At 39.7% G+C, this 21,916-nt stretch overlaps 1 protein-coding gene across 1 annotated transcript; it reads left to right on the forward strand.

The window, feature by feature from the left end:
* Positions 1-7,677: 7,677 nt before the first annotated feature.
* Positions 7,678-21,180, forward strand: wnt3a (wingless-type MMTV integration site family, member 3A). Its single transcript, XM_085438781.1, has 4 exons — positions 7,678-8,142; positions 12,806-13,047; positions 18,106-18,371; positions 18,469-21,180. Exons 1-4 carry the CDS (start codon positions 8,021-8,023, stop codon positions 18,946-18,948), a joined length of 1,110 nt encoding a protein of 369 aa, XP_085294907.1. The 5' UTR covers positions 7,678-8,020; the 3' UTR covers positions 18,949-21,180.
* Positions 21,181-21,916: the final 736 nt, after the last annotated feature.

The raw sequence follows: 21,916 nt of genomic DNA on the forward strand, positions 1-21,916 counted from the left end.
AGAAAACAGAGCTTGTTTCATTCTGGCGTCGAGGGAACACCGCTATGAGGACAAAAGCGTGTGCTTTTTCTTTTTTACTTTCTTTTTTCCCCCTAAAGCTCCTATGAGAGTTGAACTGAAGGCTGTCATAAGTGTTGTAGGTGGTAGTAGAAATTTGTTTGGTAATACACCCTAATCTCTTCAGGTTGTCTGGAATATTCCTCTCTTTGCTGTTGCAGATCCCGTAGCTAGGCCTCCTCCTGCTTCACAGACCTTCTCTCAGAGGAAAACATGCATATAAGGGAACTAAATGCATTTTTTTAATAGATTAAGACAAGTAATACAATGCAGAAAAAGAAACAAAAGCACACAAAAAAATTCCACCAACTTTGTTTCAGCTCCAAGTGTGACCAGAATACTCATTTCAGATTAGAGTGTTAGACTGCAGTGTTACATTTCTTTGCAATTACAATGAGGTTCCCTTTGGGCTTTGAGGTTAGTCTGACCATTGAAATAAGTTGGAATGTAGTGTAGGATGTAAATCGAGTCTGGGGTATTTCCTTGAGAAGGCGAATGCATTCAAAACATCTCAGTGTTACGGCACATATTTTAAGAAACAGGGTATACAAGGCAAATTAGACAATAGGAGGTGATCTAGAAAGATGTAGGCAATTAGCTTAATTCAAGGCAGATTGCATCTCGTAAAAGGTATGCAAAGTTCACGCAGAAATATGGTTTTGCATTCTATATAAAATGTCATTTTGAGTAAAGAGCAAAGATTAGATTCCTCCTCCCTCTCCTCGGAGACTTGTGTATTAGCCTTGGTCTGACCTTGTCTTGATATCACATCCCTGGAGAGGAATGTAAATCGTATCCGTCCAATCCCAACCCAGTTACCACCAAACTCCTTGTTCTCACCACCTCTACTCCGCTGCAGGGCCACATGATCTTTTCCATGTACCAGACATAATTTGTGGCTTAGGTTTGGAGGCTGACGGTGCGTCTGCGCCACTCTGCTGTTTCAGGCAACCGGCGCACCATCTGCAGCAGTTCTCAGCATTCAGGATACATACAGGAAGAGTCCGTCTTCGTGGGCTATCACGAGAGCTCTGGAAACCTCCAATCGCATCCGAGACAGCAACAGTTTGGGGATTACTGATCAATACATTTAACATGTTTTTCTTCCACTAGGAAGATTTTTTTTGCAAGTTAAAAAATAAAGGAGCAAAAAGCCCCACTAAAAAACACGCCGCTCTTAATTTAGGAGACACCATGATTGTTGTCTAATTCTCACTCTTGGATTTCTTGTGCAAAAACAAAACAGTAGCTGCTCTCTCTGTTGTGGAACTTAATCCCAGTCCTTCATTTGTGGCAGTTAACCTATCATCCATGCACATTTTCTAGTGAAGTGTTATGACACACCTGAACCAAATTGTATGCGAGCGTGTTGTGGCCTGAAAATGTTTAAGTATGCACATCTAAGCCACTGCTGCCATGCAACTGCATAATGGATACTTTCCTTCCAAAAGGCATATTTTGGATTGTTTCATTGTATAACAAATTTGTTATGTAACAGCTGTATTAAAACAGTTTTGCTCACGCAAGCCTACATTATGCTTTCTTGTAAACAATGACATTAATATCAGACCGCAGGCTGCTATTGCCCAAGCAGCTTGAAACAATCCACCTCATGGTTTTCCAGCCACGTGTGAAACACCCAGCCTGAGAGGTGTTTGCAGAATTGCAGTTTTCTATTTGCCCTTGAACAAGCATTGCTATTCATCTAGGTTGACTTCATTCGACTGAAGAGAGCACCTAGAATGACACAAAGCAGTCTCAACAGTAAAAGCCAAGACATGTCAGCAGTTCTGTGCCAGGAAACTACAGGTTGCTGTACATAGACAGACGGGATGGTAAATGTATAGTGAATGGGTCGCGGTCCTGACCGGCAGGTGTTGTTGATGGAACGGTATGATCTGCTTTGCTTAGCATTAATGAAACAAGACAGAGTCCAGCCGAGCAGCTGCAGCCGGTGCAAGTCTCCCCCTCTGCTGATTGCAACCTGGGATGACCCCAGGAAAAAGTGTCAATGTGTGGGAAAAGATGAGTGAAGAAGATCAAGAAGACAGAGGAGAAATGAAGACTTTGTCGTTTTCTCAGCAGCTGATAAAAAGCACTGCTCCCTGATATGACATGCAAGGCTGTTCCTGTAACGAAAGCTGTTTTGTCTCTTCGTGCTTTCTGGCCCCCAGAGCTTCATCTCACTGCCCTAATGTGTGACTTCACCACTAAGACAATTATCTGAGTCACTCTGAGGAAAAATCTTATGACCAAAGACCTCCACCAAAGACTGATTTAGACTTGCTTTGACCCACACAGAGAGACAATCATCTATTTGCTTCTCAAGGTTTCAGATCGTGACCTCCTAGGGAGTTGTTTTATTACATTTAGATCAAATTCAGCTTGACTTTAACTCTATGTCTACATATGTGTGTAACAGAACCCTGTATATCCTCTAGTACCCCTTTCACCGATGTGTTTTTGTCTTTTAGGCAATTTTAGTATTAGATATGTTTCCCTTTTATGCTAATACTTCTCTAAAGGACTTCTCTTTGAAGCTCTAATAATGTCTTTTAGATAAACTAAGCAGTTAGTTTTAGATTTGTGACTCTACACTCAGTCAAAATCCTCAAACTTTGCAGCATGAACTTTCTGGGTGACATCTGATAACTAGAGTAATTTGAATTCATTTGAAGTTACTTGTCCAATTTTTCTCCAATTTGCAAAGCAGATTCCTCCCTCACTATATTTATAACTGGCTTCTAGGTTGAGATCTGGTGACTGAAGGCTATAACACACAGTATTCTCACTCATGTTTGCTTCTATTAGTTTATCCTTTCAAAAATGTCTTTAATCTTTTCGTTGCATCTGCTTGGCCCTCCATTCTACTGATCGGCTAAGATGCCATATTACAATAAATGACGTGCTTTAGGTGTGTAGTTAAACACAGCAAATGTGACGTCAACATGAGTTTGAAGTTCCTGATTTCCCTTATCAGGAGGCTTTTTACACCCTGTATTGCCAAGAGGCAAGCGGGGCAGATAGAAACGTCAACGCCTGTGGTAATGCCCATCCTGAAGATAAAGTCAAAGCAGGGGCAGAGCCTTAGCTTTGTTTCCCATGTCTGGAGATCGTCAGAGAAGCACAAGGGAAAGTGATGAGTTGTTTCCAGGTGTGAGCTCGTGGGGCGTGTCACATCTTATTGAGGCAGCACACAGCAAACATGTGGTATTGTTTTTAATGATCATTTACAGGAAAGAGCATTTGTGGTTGCGACACAGCACAACAGATGATGATGATGAGAGAGATCAGTGCAGGCTGTCGCAAACGCTCAGCTTACATCTGTTTTGTTTGTTTTCTTCTGTGCTCGCCAGAACAATCAGAAAACATTATCAAAGTGAACCACCACAGATCAAGTCTGATTTGATAGAAATATTCAATAATGTCAACGACGCAGCTACATAGCTCTTTATTTCCTGACGTTTAACTTGTATTTGTTATCTGTTACTGCATTTCCAACCAATTGGGTTTTTTTTTAATCTAACTTTATTGAATAGATTTATCTTTGATTTTATCTTCTTTTATATTGCTTGACATCAACCTCCCTTCCTTAGAGATATAAAAGTGCTTGCCTTTTTTAAATTTCAGATCTTTACAAAAGCAACCAAAATGTGTGCATACACGCTTCAAATTTAGATTTTTTTTTCTATTAAAAGCTCAGCAGTGATAGAAGAGCGGATCACAATTCCACTACAGCGGTGACATCTAGTGGTGCTTTTGCATTTTCACGTAGCACAGACCTAGTTGAGTGCAGTAGCTGCATTAAATCCTTAAAATCCTTTAAATCCTTGTTGTATTTGTTACATCTTATGTAAACACTTTAGTGTAAGAATTAGCATTAACAGCTTCATGTTACACCAGGAAAATATTTGTGGAAAATTGAGTGAAGTAATGAAAATGTGATTAGTTCAGATATTTTTCTATGGCATGATGTTAGCGTGGCTGTGTTTTGTCAAACAGGGGGAGGCCGATGATGCAGAGCAATGACAAGACTCACTTGTCAGACACGACTCCCTTCTAAGGGTGCTTTTCTAAATGTCATCACCATCAGAGTGAGGTCACCATGGGCACACAGAGGTGCCCTGATGTCCTTCTGCTCGCTCCGGGGGAAAACCTGACTAGATGGGCTGCAGGGAATGAAGTAGAGCTGTGAAAGATGGAGAAAAGAAACTGAACACAACCTCATTTACGTTTTGTTAGTGAGCCGGTTATTATAAGAAGACATGTTGATCGTGTGACTATGCAGAAATAACAACATGTTTGCACTCAAATCTTTAAGGAGCTATTTCCACTTCCTGGTAAGTCTTCTATATTCAGGTGCCATAAGCTTAGCAGGCATCACATTTTTCTCATGTATTTAACATTCACTGGCTTGGCCTCAGTACCAGTGCTGACAGCTACTGACTCAGTCCATAGCTGCTCCAAATTCCAGATTTCCACCTCTGCGGTTGCCTAAAACCCACTGACTGTACAGTGCATTTCTCATTTTTATTTAGTGTTTGGTTTTATTTATTTATTAGCAAACAATTTATATTTATGGTAATAGTAGATGAGTTATTTAAAGCAGCAACAACGACAGTAGGATCCGCAACATTTATCTGACAGTTTGCCATCGTTTTGCTTTAAGAACTGCTTTAATTCTTCAAGGCATAGATTCAATAAGGTGCTGCAATCATACCTCAGAGATGTTCTATATTGATGTGATGACATCACACAGTTGCTGCAGATTGTTGGCTGTACATCCATGACATGAATTTCATTTTCCACCACTTCCCAGAGGTGTTTTATTGGACTGACATCTGGAGACTGTGGAGGTCATTTGAGGCTGTGGTGTTTAAACTGTGTTCACTTTGTACTAAGGGGCTTAAAGTTTGCCAAGAAAATATCCTCCAGACCATTGCACCACCACCAGCCTGAACCCTTGATGCAGGGCTGGATTTATCTGTGCTGTCTTGGTGTTTATGCCAACTGTGTTTAAGAAAAATCCCAGTAGATCACCAGTTTCAGAAATACTGAAACCAGACAGCCTGGCAACAACAACGAAATCAGTAAGATCACCTTTCTTCACCATTTTGATGCTAGGTTTGAGCTTCAGCAGGTCAACTTGTCCGTATCTACATGCACACAGTTGCTTGCAAAGTTGCATTAATGAGTGGTTGAACATAACAAAGTGACTAGTGAATACATACTGTAGACTAATGCTGCTACTATTATGACTAATGATACATAATAACAACATGATAATAGTAATAATCCGATTTTGATTAATGTCCAAGGAAATAGCAATCTTCAGTTACTGTGGGGAAATATATCCTCTGCTCTTGTTTGAGATTTTTACTTAACATGAGAAAGTTCTCCTGTAGTACATGTGTTGTAAGCAAGTACATGCGGTACTTAAAATAAAAAAAATAAATAAATTTAAAAAAACTACTTCTTCTGTGGCATCATTCCTGTTTTAACTATAATAGCACATATACATACAAATCCATACACCAGTTAAGTCCAGGCAAGGAGTAAAAAGAACAAAAAAAAACCCAAAACGCAGAAACTGTATAAACTTCAGTGTCAGTAAAGAATGAATACTTTAGTAAAAGTAATTGTCTAATGATCATATTGAGGCAAAACATTTACAGACTTAACTGCATTCAAGTCATTTAAAGCTGCCTTACATTCATCAAGTGAGACTCGCTCCTTTAGTTTTAGATGATTCCAGGAGGAAGGAGCTAGGTGCAAATCTTAAGGCTGTTTTTCCAAATTCATTGTAGCAGATAGAAGGAATAACTCTTGGGTATATAAGACAATAAATTCCCACACTTATTGAATATAAGTCTGTAATTAAGATGGGAACAAACCAAGAATAGCCTTCTAAATAGGAATAAACCAGTGCTTGGGTCTATGACGCGACAATGCAGACAATCCAACCTAACGTGCAGTGGTGAGTAAGAGCTTTAAAGTTTGTACTGAATCTTAGTGCTCCGTGATAATGGTATTGCAGTTGATGTTGTAAAGTTAGTTTTATTTGAAAAGATGTGATTACCCTTTGCTTGACTTGCAATGTACAACGATGTCAACTAGATGGCGGTAACATCTAGTCTTCGACCCCATTAAAGGTGTTTTTTTCGTTCTGCGCTGGCTTTCAGCCTTCTGCGCCTTCGGTTTGCCAGCAACGTGAGGAAATTTGAAAATAATGGCAGGCAAAGCTGAGTGGCCACTATGTAGCCAATTAACGAGTCACTGAACCGGCCAGGGAACGGCAAAATGAACGCACCGGGTAGGCCTATACTTATTTTGCAGCAGACCAAGTATGACGGTGTGGAGACCGTAAGAAAGTGTGCAAGACGCACATGGAACAGCTGCATTTGTGCAGTAAAGCAAATAAAACCTTCACTTTGTGCAAGCGTATTTTCTGTACAGGGTAGTCACAGCTATCAAACAATCCATGGCTGGGCATGTGTTGATGCTGCTGCAGCTGAAGCTGCCGTACATTAATCCAGTTTTTTAATTTTTCCTGTTGTTGAACAAATTCCCCCCAAATTCCAAAAAAAGCAATAATAATGCATGTGGATGTTTACTGAAACTGAACTCACTACTCTCGTAGTTACGATCATCTTCATAGCAACGACAGGTGCTGACTAAAACACTGAAGTGACTGAACTTAACTAAAACTTGAAGTAGTGAATTTGTTCCCCCCTCTGTATCGCGTCACCAGCCTCTGATATTGCACAACAGGCAGCTTTTTCCTTTCTTCCTTTTTTAACTCCAACGACAAGCATCACTGCCTGTAGATAAAAGACCGGTCCACCTCATATCAGCTATCAACAGCCACTTGACACTGAGAAGGGAAAAACCGACAGTCAGCTTTTTAGAGTCAGTGTTGCGGCCAATTTTATCGGATATTTTCGTTGGAATGGCAATCTGACAGCTCATCATACAGATAGTAATATTCTTAAGTGTGTAGCATTAGAAGTGGATGAGGTAATACCTTTTGAGAATAAAAGAAAATGTTGCTAATCAGTGGCTTTTAAACGCCAAGGTGCGCCTAATTTATCGGCTGATAAAATAGAAATAGAAAATAAATAAATAATACAATTAGAGCATCGTTTTCACATTTTACAATTTCAGAAACTATATGCTGCTGACAGAAATCCTGAGGTTTTATATATTTTTCAGATTTAAACTATATAAAAAGATATTAGCTGTTTATTTGTAGGGAATTTAAATAAAATTTTGTTTTTGCTATTTTTTTTTATTATGGCCAGATTTATTAAATTAAGCCAACCCTTCAGCTTGTTAGAAGCACTTCCAAACCTCTAATTTTACATTCATGACAAAGAGGCGCACATAAAGGACTGGAGAGGCTTAATTGTGGTCTGAAGCAATTCACACATATTTATTTCTGCATTTTAGAAGCTTCAAGCCAGGGAGTGAAATCCGGACAGGTTGTTATAGCTACGCAATCCACAGGGGTTCCGATGTCTATTTAAAAACCTTCAGACCCTCCCTCTCTCCTTTAAACAACATTATATATCACACACACGCTGCATGCTAATGCCGAGCAATTCTCAGTGAGCACTAAAACACATCTTAAAATTAGCTCATTCTGGTGTTTGAGTTCAAGCTCCCTGACATGGCAACAGAGGGAACATATCATCAGAATTCCCCCTTTGGCAATACCTGCTGATTGGGTCCTAAAAAAAAAAAAAAAAAAAAAAAAAAAAAAGCAAGCGGCTTTTAACTTTTAATATTTGGCTCTGAGAGTTCTGCCACGAGCACTCGCGAAAGAGAGAGTTGCCTCTGATTTTTCTTCTTTCATTTTTTTTCTTTTGGAGAAGAGAAATAAAAAATTGCCAGTGCAGCTTCGTTTTCGTCTTTTGTTTTTATTTTCTTTTTTCTTAGCACTTCGGTTAAAATCCGTACGCGGATGAGTGCGCATGTAGGCATTCTGCTTGAGATGTTTTACGAAACTTTAAGGATGATATACCTTGGATGTTTCCTGTTGCTCTGTGGGCTTACGCATGTCATGGCAAGCTATCCTATCTGGTGGTAAGTTTAATTTTCATTATTTCCCGGACAAGAAGTGACACATTAAAAAACATGCGGGGATTGTGGATGACCTGTAATTTTGAGTTGTTATAGTTGTGACTGCTTGTCTGTCAGCTGCAGAGCTTTAGCGTGTGGTGACGGTGATCTTTTAACGTTACTTTTTATAATATTATAAGACATGCACAATGTGACTTTCTAATCGGGTCATTAAAATGACATTTAGTAACCCATGGAAACCGAAAGTATACAGGCGAAAGGATGGGCTGAATTGTAAACGCAAGAGATGAACGAAACGTGCAACTTTGCAAATCGGGAGCAATTTTGATCTCCAGAATGCAGCAGGTGCAAACTTTATGTGCTTGGAAGCGTGTGTCTATGTGTGCTCGTGCGTCCAGTGTGTGCGTGTGTCTGTGTGCGCGCGCGCGCGTGGTGATGGTGATGTTGTCATTGTATGTTGCCATGTGTTGTCATTTTTGCACTTAGCTCCCGACTTCATGTTTTCAGTCTTTCTGCCATGTAAATGCCAAAAAGAACCAAATGCGTGACGCTGACATTAATGAAGCAGAGCAGAGCTGCGTTAAAATTACGATAGTGTAATTAGTTAAAAAAAAACTACAGGATTATTGTATTTTGGTATGTTGTGCTGTTTTGTAATATTTCAGCTTCATCCATCAGTCTTAGCTGTTATCAAAGCACAGAAATATATATATATATATATATATATATATATATATATATATATATATATTTCTGCCTGATTTCTAATAAATCATTCAATATTTGGAGGACGCTTAATCTACTTTTCTTAATGGGTCCCCTGGTGGTAAGACTGATGAGAAACTAATTACATGCTCAGCTGGAAGGAAATCCTGATATAAAAGTGGGCCCTCTGGATGGAGCGATGGGGGGACTGCACAAACTACTTTTTTTTTTTTTTTTTTTTCCAGTGTAATTGAATGTTTGGTTTACTTTATTTATTTGATGCCAGTGCAAGATAAAGTTTTGCATTTTTTTTCTTGGTACTTTGGCAAACACAGCCAGGGAAAACCTTGAAATTCACCCTTCATAAGAGTTTTCTTTCTTCTTTTTTTTGTGGAGCTTGTTATGAATGACACAATGGAAGAACAGTTTTCCATTCTGTCATAGCTGAAACCCTGCAGCAAGCCCAGAGCTAACTTCTGTGTTGATTGTTTGATTTTGGAGGGTGCCAGTGATTGAAGGGTCTAACAACAGGGGTAAACATAATGGAAGCAAATTTTGCTGCATCACTCCCGCCTATACAAATAATGTCTAAGTGCAAAAGTAACTCATGAAATCACTTTTCAGTTCTTTCATTCCTGACACAATGCTGAACTTTTTTTTAACTTGAAAGATTACTTGAGTGATTTTTATGTCTCATGGCAACTCATCCCAAGTCAAATAATGTGGTTCCTTTGGGATTGCACTTAGCATGCCTGCATTGTCTTTCCGTTTGCTAACAGCATGCCAGCCATCTATGATCTAGACCTTCTGTGAAAAGCAGCTTACAATGTTTTGCTGACAGAAGCTTGCCTTCAAGCAGCCATGGGAGCTGCATCACTCTCAACCCCTGCACCGCAGTCGTTCTTGGGGATACGGCTCTGCACTAAGACAGGTTCATGTCTGTCTATTCTCGACCTGCCATGACATAGCCTGGCTGCACCCGCCACCCCACCACCTTCTTCACTGGTCCACCCCACCTTAGAAGATAAATACCTGGAGGTGAAAGCTTGCCGCACATTCCTTTTCCCAAACATATTCTCTTGATGTCAAAGTCGGCTCCAAGGCCTCAGGGCCCACAAGTAAAGTGGTAATTCTAAGGCACCCTGCTTGGGCTTGCTGAAATATGCATTAAACCTGTACTGGATAAACTTAGATGAGTGGGGGAAACTTTGTACTGAGGCAAAAAGTCATATACATCGTATATATTTTGCTTAATTTATCTGTAACAGTTATCACTAAGGTGCTCCTTTGAAAACAATAGCCTTAAGAGCATGAGTGAATCCTGTGTTTCCTCATTAGTTGTACTAAACATCACATGTGCAACATCTCTGCAAAGCAGGAGAAAATCAGTGGATTTCTTTTTTTTTAGAAAGAATTAAAGAGATTAAAGTTGCCAAGACTCAATAAATACCTAAAATCTAAATAATACAGCAGGTATTTTAAAATAGTTGTTGGAATTAGTATCCAACAACACAGTCTTTTGTGCAATAACTTCTTAAAAAATCATAAATCATCCATGGTGAAACATGCCCCGCCGCCTCTCACGGGCCATTTCCTAACACAGAAAAGAGGTGGCAGGGATTACTCAGCCCCAATGAGACAGGCATGGAGACTCTTGAGCCAAGCAGCCTAAGCACACTGACTCACATTGAGCTTGTGGGGTACAGTTCAAGACAGTGACAGGGCAGAAATACCTCTGCTGACCCTCATTGGTGTGAGTACAAGGACCTTTAAAGTTGCTGGTTTTCCCAAGATGATATTGCCACTGACCTTCATGATTACCTGCTGTTGAGATGCACACTTGCCAAAAAAATTTGAATGCAGGTTCAAGAAGAGACAGAGAAAGAGCTACAACTGACAACTCCCTTCAAATCCATTAAAAAAAAGAGAGCTCTGCTCCTAACCTGAACATCTGTACCAGTTCTCTTTGGCTGATGAACTTTCACCAGTAAAAAAGAGGTCAATTGTAGTAGGAAACTGCCTTGTGTATTGTTGTTTGTAGCAGACAAAAGGCAGATAAATGCGATATGTTCTGAAGAGGTTTTTAGCATGCCATTGCTCACTTACTGGCTGTCTCATTTATGATGAATTAGGCTGGTGTAGTCTGTAGAAATTAGGCAAGAAATTCTGTTGAAACCAATGTGACTCATTGCTTTGATGTTTTCTTGGGAGAAATAACAGGAGTAACTCATTGGGTCAGTTCATGGCTCAGGAGCACCTTTGACACCTGGCAGACATCCTTAATAATTACAGAGAGCTGAAAATCAACCTTTGAATGTAAAACCTAATTGAGGTATTAAAGGTTGGTACGATGAAAGCCATCAGAAACCGTCAACATGTGGGGTCATTTGACTGTGAGGCTCTTTCTTTTCTTCAGGTTAAAAAAAACCCTGCCTGAGGGCCAAAGTCAGGAATTTGGTAATCTTGTTTTGATCAGCGATTAGTCCTTGAACAGCAGTGAACAGGTCAGCAGATAGTGAGCTAACTGCAAAGCAAAACACTGCACACCTGCTCTTAAGCTGCATTTATAGAGAATCTACATTAACCATTATGACTCCAGCATCGCCCAGGGGATGACAAACTGAACACTCCTTCCAGCGTTCAGTCCTTAATAGACAGTTGATGTAAATTAAGGGCTTGTCTTGATTGCCAGCAAGCTACTTTGTAGCTACTCCAAAAGGTATTTGCCAAAGATAACAGGAACTGTGCTATTCAGTAATTTGGCTGTTCTGTGCCATTATGAAAGAGTCAAAGTGCTGATTTGATAATTTACCATAGAAGGCAATTACTGCAGGCCAGTTATTCATGCATTAAAAGAAAAAATGTCATTTTCATCCATCTGTTTTCCATCCATGCTTCTATCCAGCTTATCCCGGCCAATTTATTAATTTTTATAGATATATATATATAATCAAATGTATTTAAATGGAGAGTTCAGAATCCAAATTCAAACCTGTTAACTGCTTTTATATTGGTAGAAGAGAAGAATTAGAAGCCGGAAGTAAATATTTGATTTGCTTTGGAAATCTGTTTTTTAAGTCATTGAGGGGCAGAGCTTTGCTGTTTTTAGGCTAAAGACAAATCGAATCAGCCTCCAACACTTTTTGCACTGCTTGATTAGAATTCTAAGAAAACTATATAAAATTTTAAACAAAATGGCATAAATCAGTATGCCTTTTGTGCAATGCGGAAATTCCAAAACATGGCCATGCAAGCACCCTGCAGCGTCTTTTTAAGTCCTTCTTAAAAATGGGTCATTCATAAAATGGATATCCAATATCTGTGATTACTACCTGCTAAAAGTCTTAATTGAGAGGACACAGAAAATAAAGACAAAGAGAAAGCAATACAGGCACAAAGAGAGCAAGAGAGAGAGAGAGAGAGATGTAATCAGTGAACCAAGTTTGCACTTGTTGTATCCCAGAATACCTTCCTCAAAAGAAAAAAGGAGGGGAGGTTCAGCGTTACTCTTAATACACTCTCTGAAGTTTCAGCGTAGGGTTTGCACTCTTATTACCCTAAGCTGAAGGCCTGTTAAGTGTGCGGACAGTTAATAACAAGGTGCAGTTTTCCAAGTTGTCAGCTTAAGGTCTATGAAGACCTCTGGATGCATAACGGACTTTCATCTTAAACAGAAACACTGCCTGCTTCTGAGACTGCAGGGCTGCAATTTCAATACACACAAAGGCCAGGTGCCTGCAGAGAGGGTAGTTGAAGGGATAAAGAATGGATGTCTAATGGTAGCATCTGATACAGAAAAATAAACACACACAATCAAACGTACTCAGACGTAAAATTACACTGCACCAGGAGGGAAATTAGTCCCCCACTTGAGTGGTGTTATATCAGTAGATAAAGATGCAGACAGATAAGATATAATTATCCAAATGCACTGACAACACGACTTCCTTTCTGCTTGTAGGTCACTAGCAGTCGGCCACCAGTACTCATCACTGGGCACTCAACCTATCCTTTGTGGCAGCATACCAGGCCTAGTGCCCAAGCAGCTGCGTTTCTGCCGGAACTATGTGGAAATCATGCCGAGTGTGGCTGAGGGGGTGAAGATTGGCATCCAGGAGTGTCAGCACCAGTTCAGAGGCCGACGCTGGAACTGCACCACGATCAATGACAGTCTGGCCATTTTTGGTCCAGTGTTAGATAAAGGTAATGTTACAAAGCACACAGAGTTTTCTTTCCTGCTACTTTTCTGTCAAAAAATAACAATTTGTAGAGTCCTTAAGTCTATAAAGATATTTTCTTGAAGAAATGCCACTTATCAGTAAAAAGTAGGCAACACTTTTTGCAGAAAGAAAAACAAACTATGCCTTTCTTTGACAGGAAAAGATGACCAGAGTAAAGTAGTATTATTAGCTTATGATGACTCCACTGTCTTTGAATATGTATTTGAGAATGTCTTAATCTCTGCAAAGTTCTTGGAAGTATTTAGCTCTTTAAACCGACTGAAAAAAAAGAGCAATAAAAGTGACTTATCATGTCTCTCTCCTGATTAACTCTCCCATTAACAATTCTATATTCCCTTTGTCTTATATTTGCATTAGAAGAGCTGCACTCCCAGCATGCATCATTCATTATGCTGATTCAAATCCTTGTTTAAATAGACTTTAGACTGAACAAGTCTCGGGGGTCTGCATGCATGCAACGATGTACACGACTAGCCTAAGTCGAGTGAGTTCTGTCTTGTTGGAGTTTTCTTTAGGAGGGGATCCCCTGTGATTGCTGGTATTTTCTTCTGATGTACTTTACCCAAGAGATGAACTGAACTGAAGCATAGAGGTTTTCCAAAATACATTTTAGCTTATGCAGTGATAATTTTCAGGCATGTGTCTAATCATGAGCTCAGGCAAGAGAAATCCCCATTGCCCAGAAAACTAGCCATAAAACCAAGAAAGAAAGAAAGATGATATATGTGTATATTTAATAGTTAATGCAGTTGATCATAATAAAAATTTTAAAGAGTGAAATATTTCTTAGTAATTAATGAGGGGCTAGTGCAATATTTAGTGTGCAGACATAAGTGTGATCTTTTTACTTTATTCCATCTCCCAGCAGGAAAGCAAATGAGACTGTTTCCCAAAACATCAGATTCACACTTTGATTGGATAGATGAATTCTTCTTCCTGATTTCTGAAATGAGTTAAAATCAAGAATCCATGCAGGCCCCAGTGGCTGAGGGTCGTGATCCAAACTCGTCATCTAGTTTACGGAAGACTGATGTAAACACAAGGGGGCCGGGGGTCACGTAGGGCAATTGCTTTTAATAAACTCTTGAGCCAGTTGATAGAAGAGGCTGGAGTTGAAGTAGGTGGCTAACGATAGGGGTTCTCAATCCCACTGCTATTGTGGTGCAAAATGCCACCACGTCTTTCCCTCTGCATCCCCTCCCAGGCCTAAATTGCAGGGGTGCTGACTGGAAAGAGAAGGCGGCTACTGGGCTCTAGTAAATCATTTTGATTGGATTAAGGTCACTCAGGCCCTTAATAATGTGAGAGGTCAAAGTGGCTGGATTAAGTGCCTTTGTCAAAGGCTGAGGAGAGTAGCTCAGGGGCTCACAGGCCTTTGATAGGACTTAGTAGGAGAGAGCTTCCATTTCATTGGATTTGATTGATGCTAGTGTTTGTCCATGCAACCAGGCCATTGTCCTCACTGGTGTCAGTTTGTCTGAAATTCAGATTCTTGTTAGTCAGTTTCCTCCTTCCTTTTTGTTGCCAGATTTGAAAGGAAGAGTAGGCACCTTTATTTGCTACAGAGGCTTAGTTACTGTCAGTTCAGTGCATCACTGCCCGTGTCCACTTCAACTCCACTGAGAACATTAGAAGTTTGTTTTAAAGAAGTGGATTAAGAGGGACTAAAGGAGTAAAGCCTTTACAAAAAAGAAGGCAATGTAGTAAACGGAGTTGAACTACAACTAAAAAATCAATTGAAATGAACAGGTTGTGCATTTTGAAGATAAGTTTAATGGGTTACATTAAACTATATGCACATAAAAATGCTCTTACTCAATGTGAGCATACATTAGTTGACCACACAAACACTCATCTAAGAGTATTATTACTTTAGAAAAAAGCATATCTTATATCATGTTCTCTCCTTACACATGGTCTAAACCTCTTTTTTTCTCCACACCCCTGCCTCCAGGCTATGTCTGCGTCAGTGCTCATTAATTTACATTAACTAAAGTGTCAAAACATGCACCACTGGAATCTGCCTGTGATGAAAGGTAATAGAAAGCTGCACAGGTGTTCCTCAGTCTGCAGAGCCGATCCCAGAGCTATTTCGGCATTCTTGGTATTTACAGAAAACCTGAATGCTATATGGGTATAATCAGTCTCCAGTTTATGACTCATGTGATGGGATTAGGTTTCTTTGCTATAAAAAGTGGACAGTCACAGTTTCACAAGTCTTAACACCCGTACAGGAAGTCAATGCACCGTCATTTTTCTTTTTGAAGATAATGAAGTTCACTGGAAATTCCTATTATGTAATTTGTTAGCGATACTGAAAAGTTTGACACTATTGTAGCTCTAGCTTGTCTTCATTCACTGTGGGCACGTTTGCACTGGGCAGGATGCTTTGTTTGCCAGGAAATACAGATACCTAAATTGATCTAAATTATTAAGTTCCATCTAAACTAACCAGGAAAAGGCCAGGGGATGTGGGTTGTGACCTATGACCTGAGGATGAGAAAGAGTAACTATTTAGGATGAGCCAAAAGGTCCCTGCATTTCATGAGACGTATGTCTCTCCATGCTGGGGGAGGGAAGCTGGCTCACCAGTATATCATTAACTCTGTGCAAGAAAGAAAGAAGGGATGTGGTAAATGGAGTTGATGGGGGGACCTTAGCCCCACTCCCCGCTGGGCACTGCTCAGAGCACAATATCTTCGCAACCATGAGATTAAGCAGGAGAAAAAGTGCTTTTCCCCATTCACACGCCCTTTAGATTGTTTTATTAAACCATTTGAATAGGGATTTCCCTGTCTGCCGACAAGCAGGGTCCAGCCAATGCATAGTTCTCTGTTGCTATGACTTAACTTGGTCCCCACTAATCACTAGCCAGGGCAAATTTCATATAAAATATCTGGGGCTATTGTGGGACTAACACAGCGTGACAGTGGCAACACAATAGGGGATTCAACCCCCCAGCAGGTTGTAGGGACCGCTTGGCCTGCCAGAGTCTGGCAAAGTTTGGTGGAAAAGCATTGTCTGAGAAGAAATACCACAAATTGGTCATAAAACTAAGGAAAAGCAGTGGAGCTAATGTCACAGGTGGAGTTTCCAGGTACAGTGAATGCTGTCAGAGGTGGATTTAAATCCAAATGAAAACACGCGTTTAAAAAAATGGGTGATTGTTCTGATTAAGTTTTCATTAGTTCCTTCCAGTGAGTTTTTACTGTCATGTATAAATGGGCCACACACGAACAGTGAAACCATAACATCGAAACTAAATTTAGAATGTGTTGTATGTTTATAGTCAATATCAACAAAAAAGGTAATCTGATGAATCAGAAGCTTGCAGGTGGGGCAAATGGGGCAAATTTTCAGCAAAGCTCTTCAAAATTTTAGAGATATTTCCATTTTCTTGAATGCTTATTCATTTGATAACACCAGGCTTTGTGAAGATCTTGTAAAGTAGCTTGTGAAAAATTGTAAATACTATATAAGAAATCTATTATTTCACACAGAAATGCCAGGATATTTTTTGTGTGCTTCAATCCTTCTCCACTGACTATTTTACCACAACATTGCACTCCCCTCACATAATTCTATGACAAGTTCACAGAATATCTATGCTGATGGCTGTGCGCTCTTTTTAGTAGCACAGAAGTATGTTCAAAGATATTTTCAGACACAAATGTTAGTTCCAAAATCCTTTTTCGGCATTTGAAATTAAATCTGTTTTCTAAGTCACTTCAGATTTAATGTAAGCCAAACACCTTAGATATTCACTCAAACTGAAAACACAAAGCTCATGCTCAGTCAGCTTTAGATGAAGCATGGTGATGTGTAATTAATCACTGTAGACAGTTCCTTCATGGCGCAGTCTTTGGCTACTTTGACTTTTCACGAAAATGAAACAACACCAAATAAAAAGAAACGTGTTGGATTCACAAAGTGGGATTTGAGGAAGGAGAGCATTAGTTCAAATGTATTTGAACATTAGTAACCTTGTGTGTATACAGTAGTGGTAATGAAATGGGTGGTGAGGGATGCCAGTAGACCTTTTCTCTTGCATCATTGTTTCTAATGCCCTTTAGTCCTGGAACTGGTTGGAACCTGCTGTAAGGGAGGAGCTCGTTCTCCCCTCAGCTTTATATGCCTTTACTTTTTTTCTTTTCTTTCTTTCTTTATCATTTTTTGTTCTTCAGACAGAAACGTGCACTGTTTCTATCAAACACATACTCAAACACATCTCACGCAGACAGCGCAAGATTTCAATATTGATCTTAAACCATTTCTTTTACTCTTTTTTTATCTTTAGTGTGTTCAGTTCATGTTTACTCCTGAAGTTTCCACTTCATCCTGTCTCTTCTCCTTCTTTGTCTTTGCTTGTGTTTTTGCAAGACCATACAAGTACATATATTCAAAGCAAACACTCCGTCTAATGATTCATGTTAAAGCAGCTGACAAGGAAAGGATAGAAGGAAAGTCTTTCCCTTTTTGGAATGGTATATCTGTTCGCTAAAGACCCATCTCCATGTTGTGTCTATGAGCTGTCCCCTCAGTGTGAGGCTGTTTCCTAACCTTTCAAAAGCTTAATTGAGTCTCTTAATTATAGGCCTGTCAGGCCCGTCTCTTCCTCTCATCTCTCTGGAAGATCCTGATCCCTCTGACTCATCAGTTAGCTATGTCAGACAGAGACGTAGAGGCCTTGCTGGCCTTATTTAGAGACAGGACGATTGATGTCTGGTTAAATTAACCCACACACTGTTGCGATATAGTAGATACAACCCAAATACAAGCAGCAGACAGGAGTAAAGGTCTACTTAGTTTGTTTGATGCTTTCTTGTTTTGTTTGGTTGAAGATGTTTGCTGCCAGCATATCTTACATATTATTAAATTTACACGTTGTATATATTATATATTATGTATTAAAGCTATATCTTTCTTATTCATTTTTATTTAAATTTAATATAAATTGAATTCTGGAAATACTCAAGAGATACATTATCCAAGTGATGCTTGTCTGTCTTTGTCTTTCCAGCCACTCGAGAGTCAGCTTTTGTTCACGCTATTGCCTCGGCGGGAGTGGCGTTTGCGGTGACCCGTGCCTGCGCCGAGGGTTCAGCCAACATCTGTGGATGTGATACACGTCACAAAGGCCCCCCTGGTGAGGGCTGGAAGTGGGGTGGCTGCAGTGAGGATTTGGAGTTTGGAAGCATGGTGTCCCGGGAGTTTGCTGATGCAAGAGAGAATCGGCCTGACGCACGCTCAGCAATGAACCGCCATAACAATGAAGCAGGGAGAGTGGTTAGTTCTCTTATTCATGTTTTTGCTGTGTCTGTGGTAGCAGTTCTTCTGCTTTTAAAAGTTATATTAACTAAACTTTATTTTTTTTAATCTGTAGTCTCTCAACGACAACATGTTTCTGAAGTGTAAGTGCCATGGACTCTCTGGCAGCTGCGAGGTCAAGACATGCTGGTGGTCTCAGCCTGACTTCCGAGTTGTTGGGGACTACATGAAGGACAAGTATGACAGCGCTTCTGAGATGGTGGTTGAGAAACATAAGGAGTCCCGTGGATGGGTGGAGACCCTGAGACCCAAGTACAACTACTTCAAACCCCCTACAGAGCGCGACCTGGTTTATTATGAAAGTTCACCCAATTTCTGTGACCCCAATCCTGAGACCGGCTCCTTTGGCACTCGGGATCGCATCTGCAACCTGACGTCCCACGGCATAGACGGGTGTGACCTCTTGTGCTGCGGCAGAGGTCACAACACGAGGACTGAGAAAAGAAAGGAGAAGTGTCACTGTATTTTCCACTGGTGCTGCTATGTCAGCTGTCAAGAGTGCGTGAGGGTGTACGATGTGCACACCTGCAAATAGAGAGGTTTTTGTCTTTTCTCACCAAAACATAATGACTTCACTGGGTTGAAGAAGAAATGCAGATTCCCACCTGCAAGACCAGAGAGACTGTAAAGCTCTGTGACATGTGCGCGGACAAAGACACAACTGCCTCGTGTTTTTGTTTTGATGCTACAAAGAGTGAGTCTCTGCCTAAATTAACTGAAACAGCTGAGTAGGTGTCAAAGTCCACGAACGTCACCCTGATGGATGGATAGTTGTGATGATGGCAATAATGTTGATATCCTTACCGAGCATGAAAAAGGTGTCCTGATGTAGGAAAGGAGAACTTGACAAACACCATATTGGTGATTTTTTTCCCAGTGTAGTTACTTTTAATCAAGAATAGTCCAGCACTACCAATGCTTTCAAATCTGCAAGGCAAAAAAAAAAAAAAACATTAAAAAAAGGCATTTCGTTGAAAGTGAACGTTTCCTTCAGTGTGTAATCATCGCTTGTTTTTGCAGTGAAAAGTAACAAGAGTTGTGAGCAGGTCACATGATCAGACACTCAACAGCATGTTTTCTCCTCCTCGACATGACTACTTTATTTGCGTATTTTTGAACACTAACACGATCATTGTGTGCGTGAGTGTTTCTTTTACAAAGTGTTATATGTTACTGATGTTTGGGTAAGAATGCACTTGCACCTGAGTGAATGTAGTTGTTTGCTGTGATGTGTTTACATTCTCAATCTCTTAAGCTAACCAGTTAATATCTGCTTTAAACCACTAATTTTATTCGCGAGTAGAAAGGAAGCCACATCCAACAAGCGTCGGCAAAACGAGAATATAGTACGCAGTCTGCACATTTCCTGAAAGGCCAGAGAACACCTGGATCAAAAAAACCATCAAGAGTTATGACCAAAGACCAGAAAAGAGCCTCCCCATCCACCGCATGAGGCTGTGATAGTCAGTACCATTGATGAATATGAAGCATGTTCTCCTTATTCTTAACAGTATTAGTGATGTGCCACGTGACTCGGTGTGGGGAAAGCTGTTATTTATTAAAGGTGTATTCCCATATACACATATAATATAATATTTAATCAAATAGAAGCATACTCCCTGGTAAACACAGCACAAATGGTAATTAAAAAAAGCAAAAAAAGAAAGCAGACAAAGCTGTATTTTATAAGCTCTCAATATTGCAGTGTAATTTGCAGTAATGTGATGACCAAAACGTGTGTATGCGATCATCCTCAGCCGTGGCTTTTTGTTCCCAAACTAAACAACAAGCAGCATCACTGAAACTATCAATACTTCCTTTGTTTTAATGCTGCTACGATAATATGTGTACGTGTTTAGGTCCTTACACACAGTTTGTCCTCGTCTGTCTGTTTAATATGTGTATTCTTTGGCATGTATTGATTCTTTCTGTGAAAGAAATCTATTATAAGTAGTTTGGGTTAAAAAAAAAAAGTGAAGTTTTACTAATTTTTGCATACAGTTTAACCAAATAGACCAGAATAGAGTTTAATATGTTATTTTAGTCATCTGTTACCTTGTAGTCATGCTAAAACACCAGGGCTAAGATGAAACACGTTGTGCTCTCTTAATTTGAGAAGAAATACAAAATAAAAATTCTTTTTTTACTTACGTGGAAAATATAAAACTACTGAAAGCTGAGACAGAAAGTTACACAAAGTTTATGAAAAGTGCGTTTCACTGATCGCCTCCACTGTGGAGGAGTGTGTAGAGTTTCTCATTAATGTTTACAGCTAATGTAATGCTACATCTCAGGCGTGCGCGTTTAATTCAAAAATGCCCACCCAGGATTCGATAACGTCACGACTGAAAATATCAATAAACAGCCATAACCAGTTTCACATTTTAGATCATTTTTAGCAAACTACGCAACAACCAGCATTCATACTAAAAGAGCTGTTACAGTACACTTTTTCTGTGAGTGATCGCCTGTATGGATAATTTGGTTCGTTCTAATTTGTTTTTGTTAAGTCTTTAAATCCAAAGTTTTGTACAAACTAGTTCTGTGTTTTTATGAATTTCTAAAAGCTGATGTTTTTTTATAATTATTTATTTTATGCTATGTACATATTAGTAATTAAAAGTATATATTTGCGGAAATACATGTTTTGAAATGGTGTTGTGTGACTTGTAACTTGTAGCCTTTTTACCTCATCTCTGTTGTTCCACTGACTGGATACAGGTGTTTGTCCTACTGCCTGTAGTAGATTTCTAAACGTTAACTCTGTAACACCAAAATAAAATAAAAAATATTTTAAAAAAGAAAAAAAAGAGACAATGTTTCTTTTTCTGTGGTTGAAGATTTTTATTACAGTTTTTCTCAGTCGCTTTGGTGCGTTTCTCAGATCAGAATTGAAATTCTCATAACTATTAGTTCAACCTCCACAACACTCAGTCATTTGTGCACATCATAGTAGCAATTTCTCCTCTCTCTGAACAAACTTCAAATGATTTTGGACATGAATCAGTTGCTTCCATACATTTCCCTGCTGCTTTCTGACATTTCCATTTGCTTATGTCATGTCAGTCAAAAGTAATCATACCTATGGATGCTGAATAGTCGTTCCCAATAAAACTAATAGTCATACATCCATTGCTTGAGTCATCACACACAAAATTGTTGAACTAGTTATCACATGCCAAATATTGGCCATCTGTCAAGCAAATCCTATACCTTTCTGTATCATTTTTCCTGGAAATGTCTCCGAAATTGAACAATTGATCTCGGGTGAATTACAGCTGTCACTCATGAGGAGGCGTGTGAAAGTTTAGTTGTAACCAATGACAAACAACTTGTTCACTGTCAATTATGGATGAATCCTGTGAATCCCCAATTGGCAAGCATATATAAACTGCGCAGGAGCTAGTGTGTACCATTTCTACACTTCTGTGACACAAAATGGAAGGTCAGCACCGTGGAAGAGGGGTGAGGATGCGGGGAGGAAGGGGAAGGGGAAGAGGGAG

Source organism: Copadichromis virginalis, linkage group LG18 (genome assembly GCF_057382275.1).
Source record: "Copadichromis virginalis isolate Kocher_CV1m ecotype Utaka linkage group LG18, C_Virginalis_male_GT1.1, whole genome shotgun sequence".
In the NCBI taxonomy this organism is placed as follows: domain Eukaryota; kingdom Metazoa; phylum Chordata; class Actinopteri; order Cichliformes; family Cichlidae; genus Copadichromis; species Copadichromis virginalis.

Bases quoted from the DNA above. Each gene is read 5' to 3' on its own strand.
- wnt3a (XM_085438781.1), top strand. From the start codon at position 8,021: ATGAGTGCGCATGTAGGCATTCTGCTTGAGATGTTTTACGAAACTTTA. The intron at 8,143-12,805 runs GTAAGTTTAATT...TTCTGCTTGTAG, and splicing joins GCAAGCTATCCTATCTGGTG to GTCACTAGCAGTCGGCCACC. The intron at 18,372-18,468 runs GTTAGTTCTCTT...TTTAATCTGTAG, and splicing joins ACAATGAAGCAGGGAGAGTG to TCTCTCAACGACAACATGTT.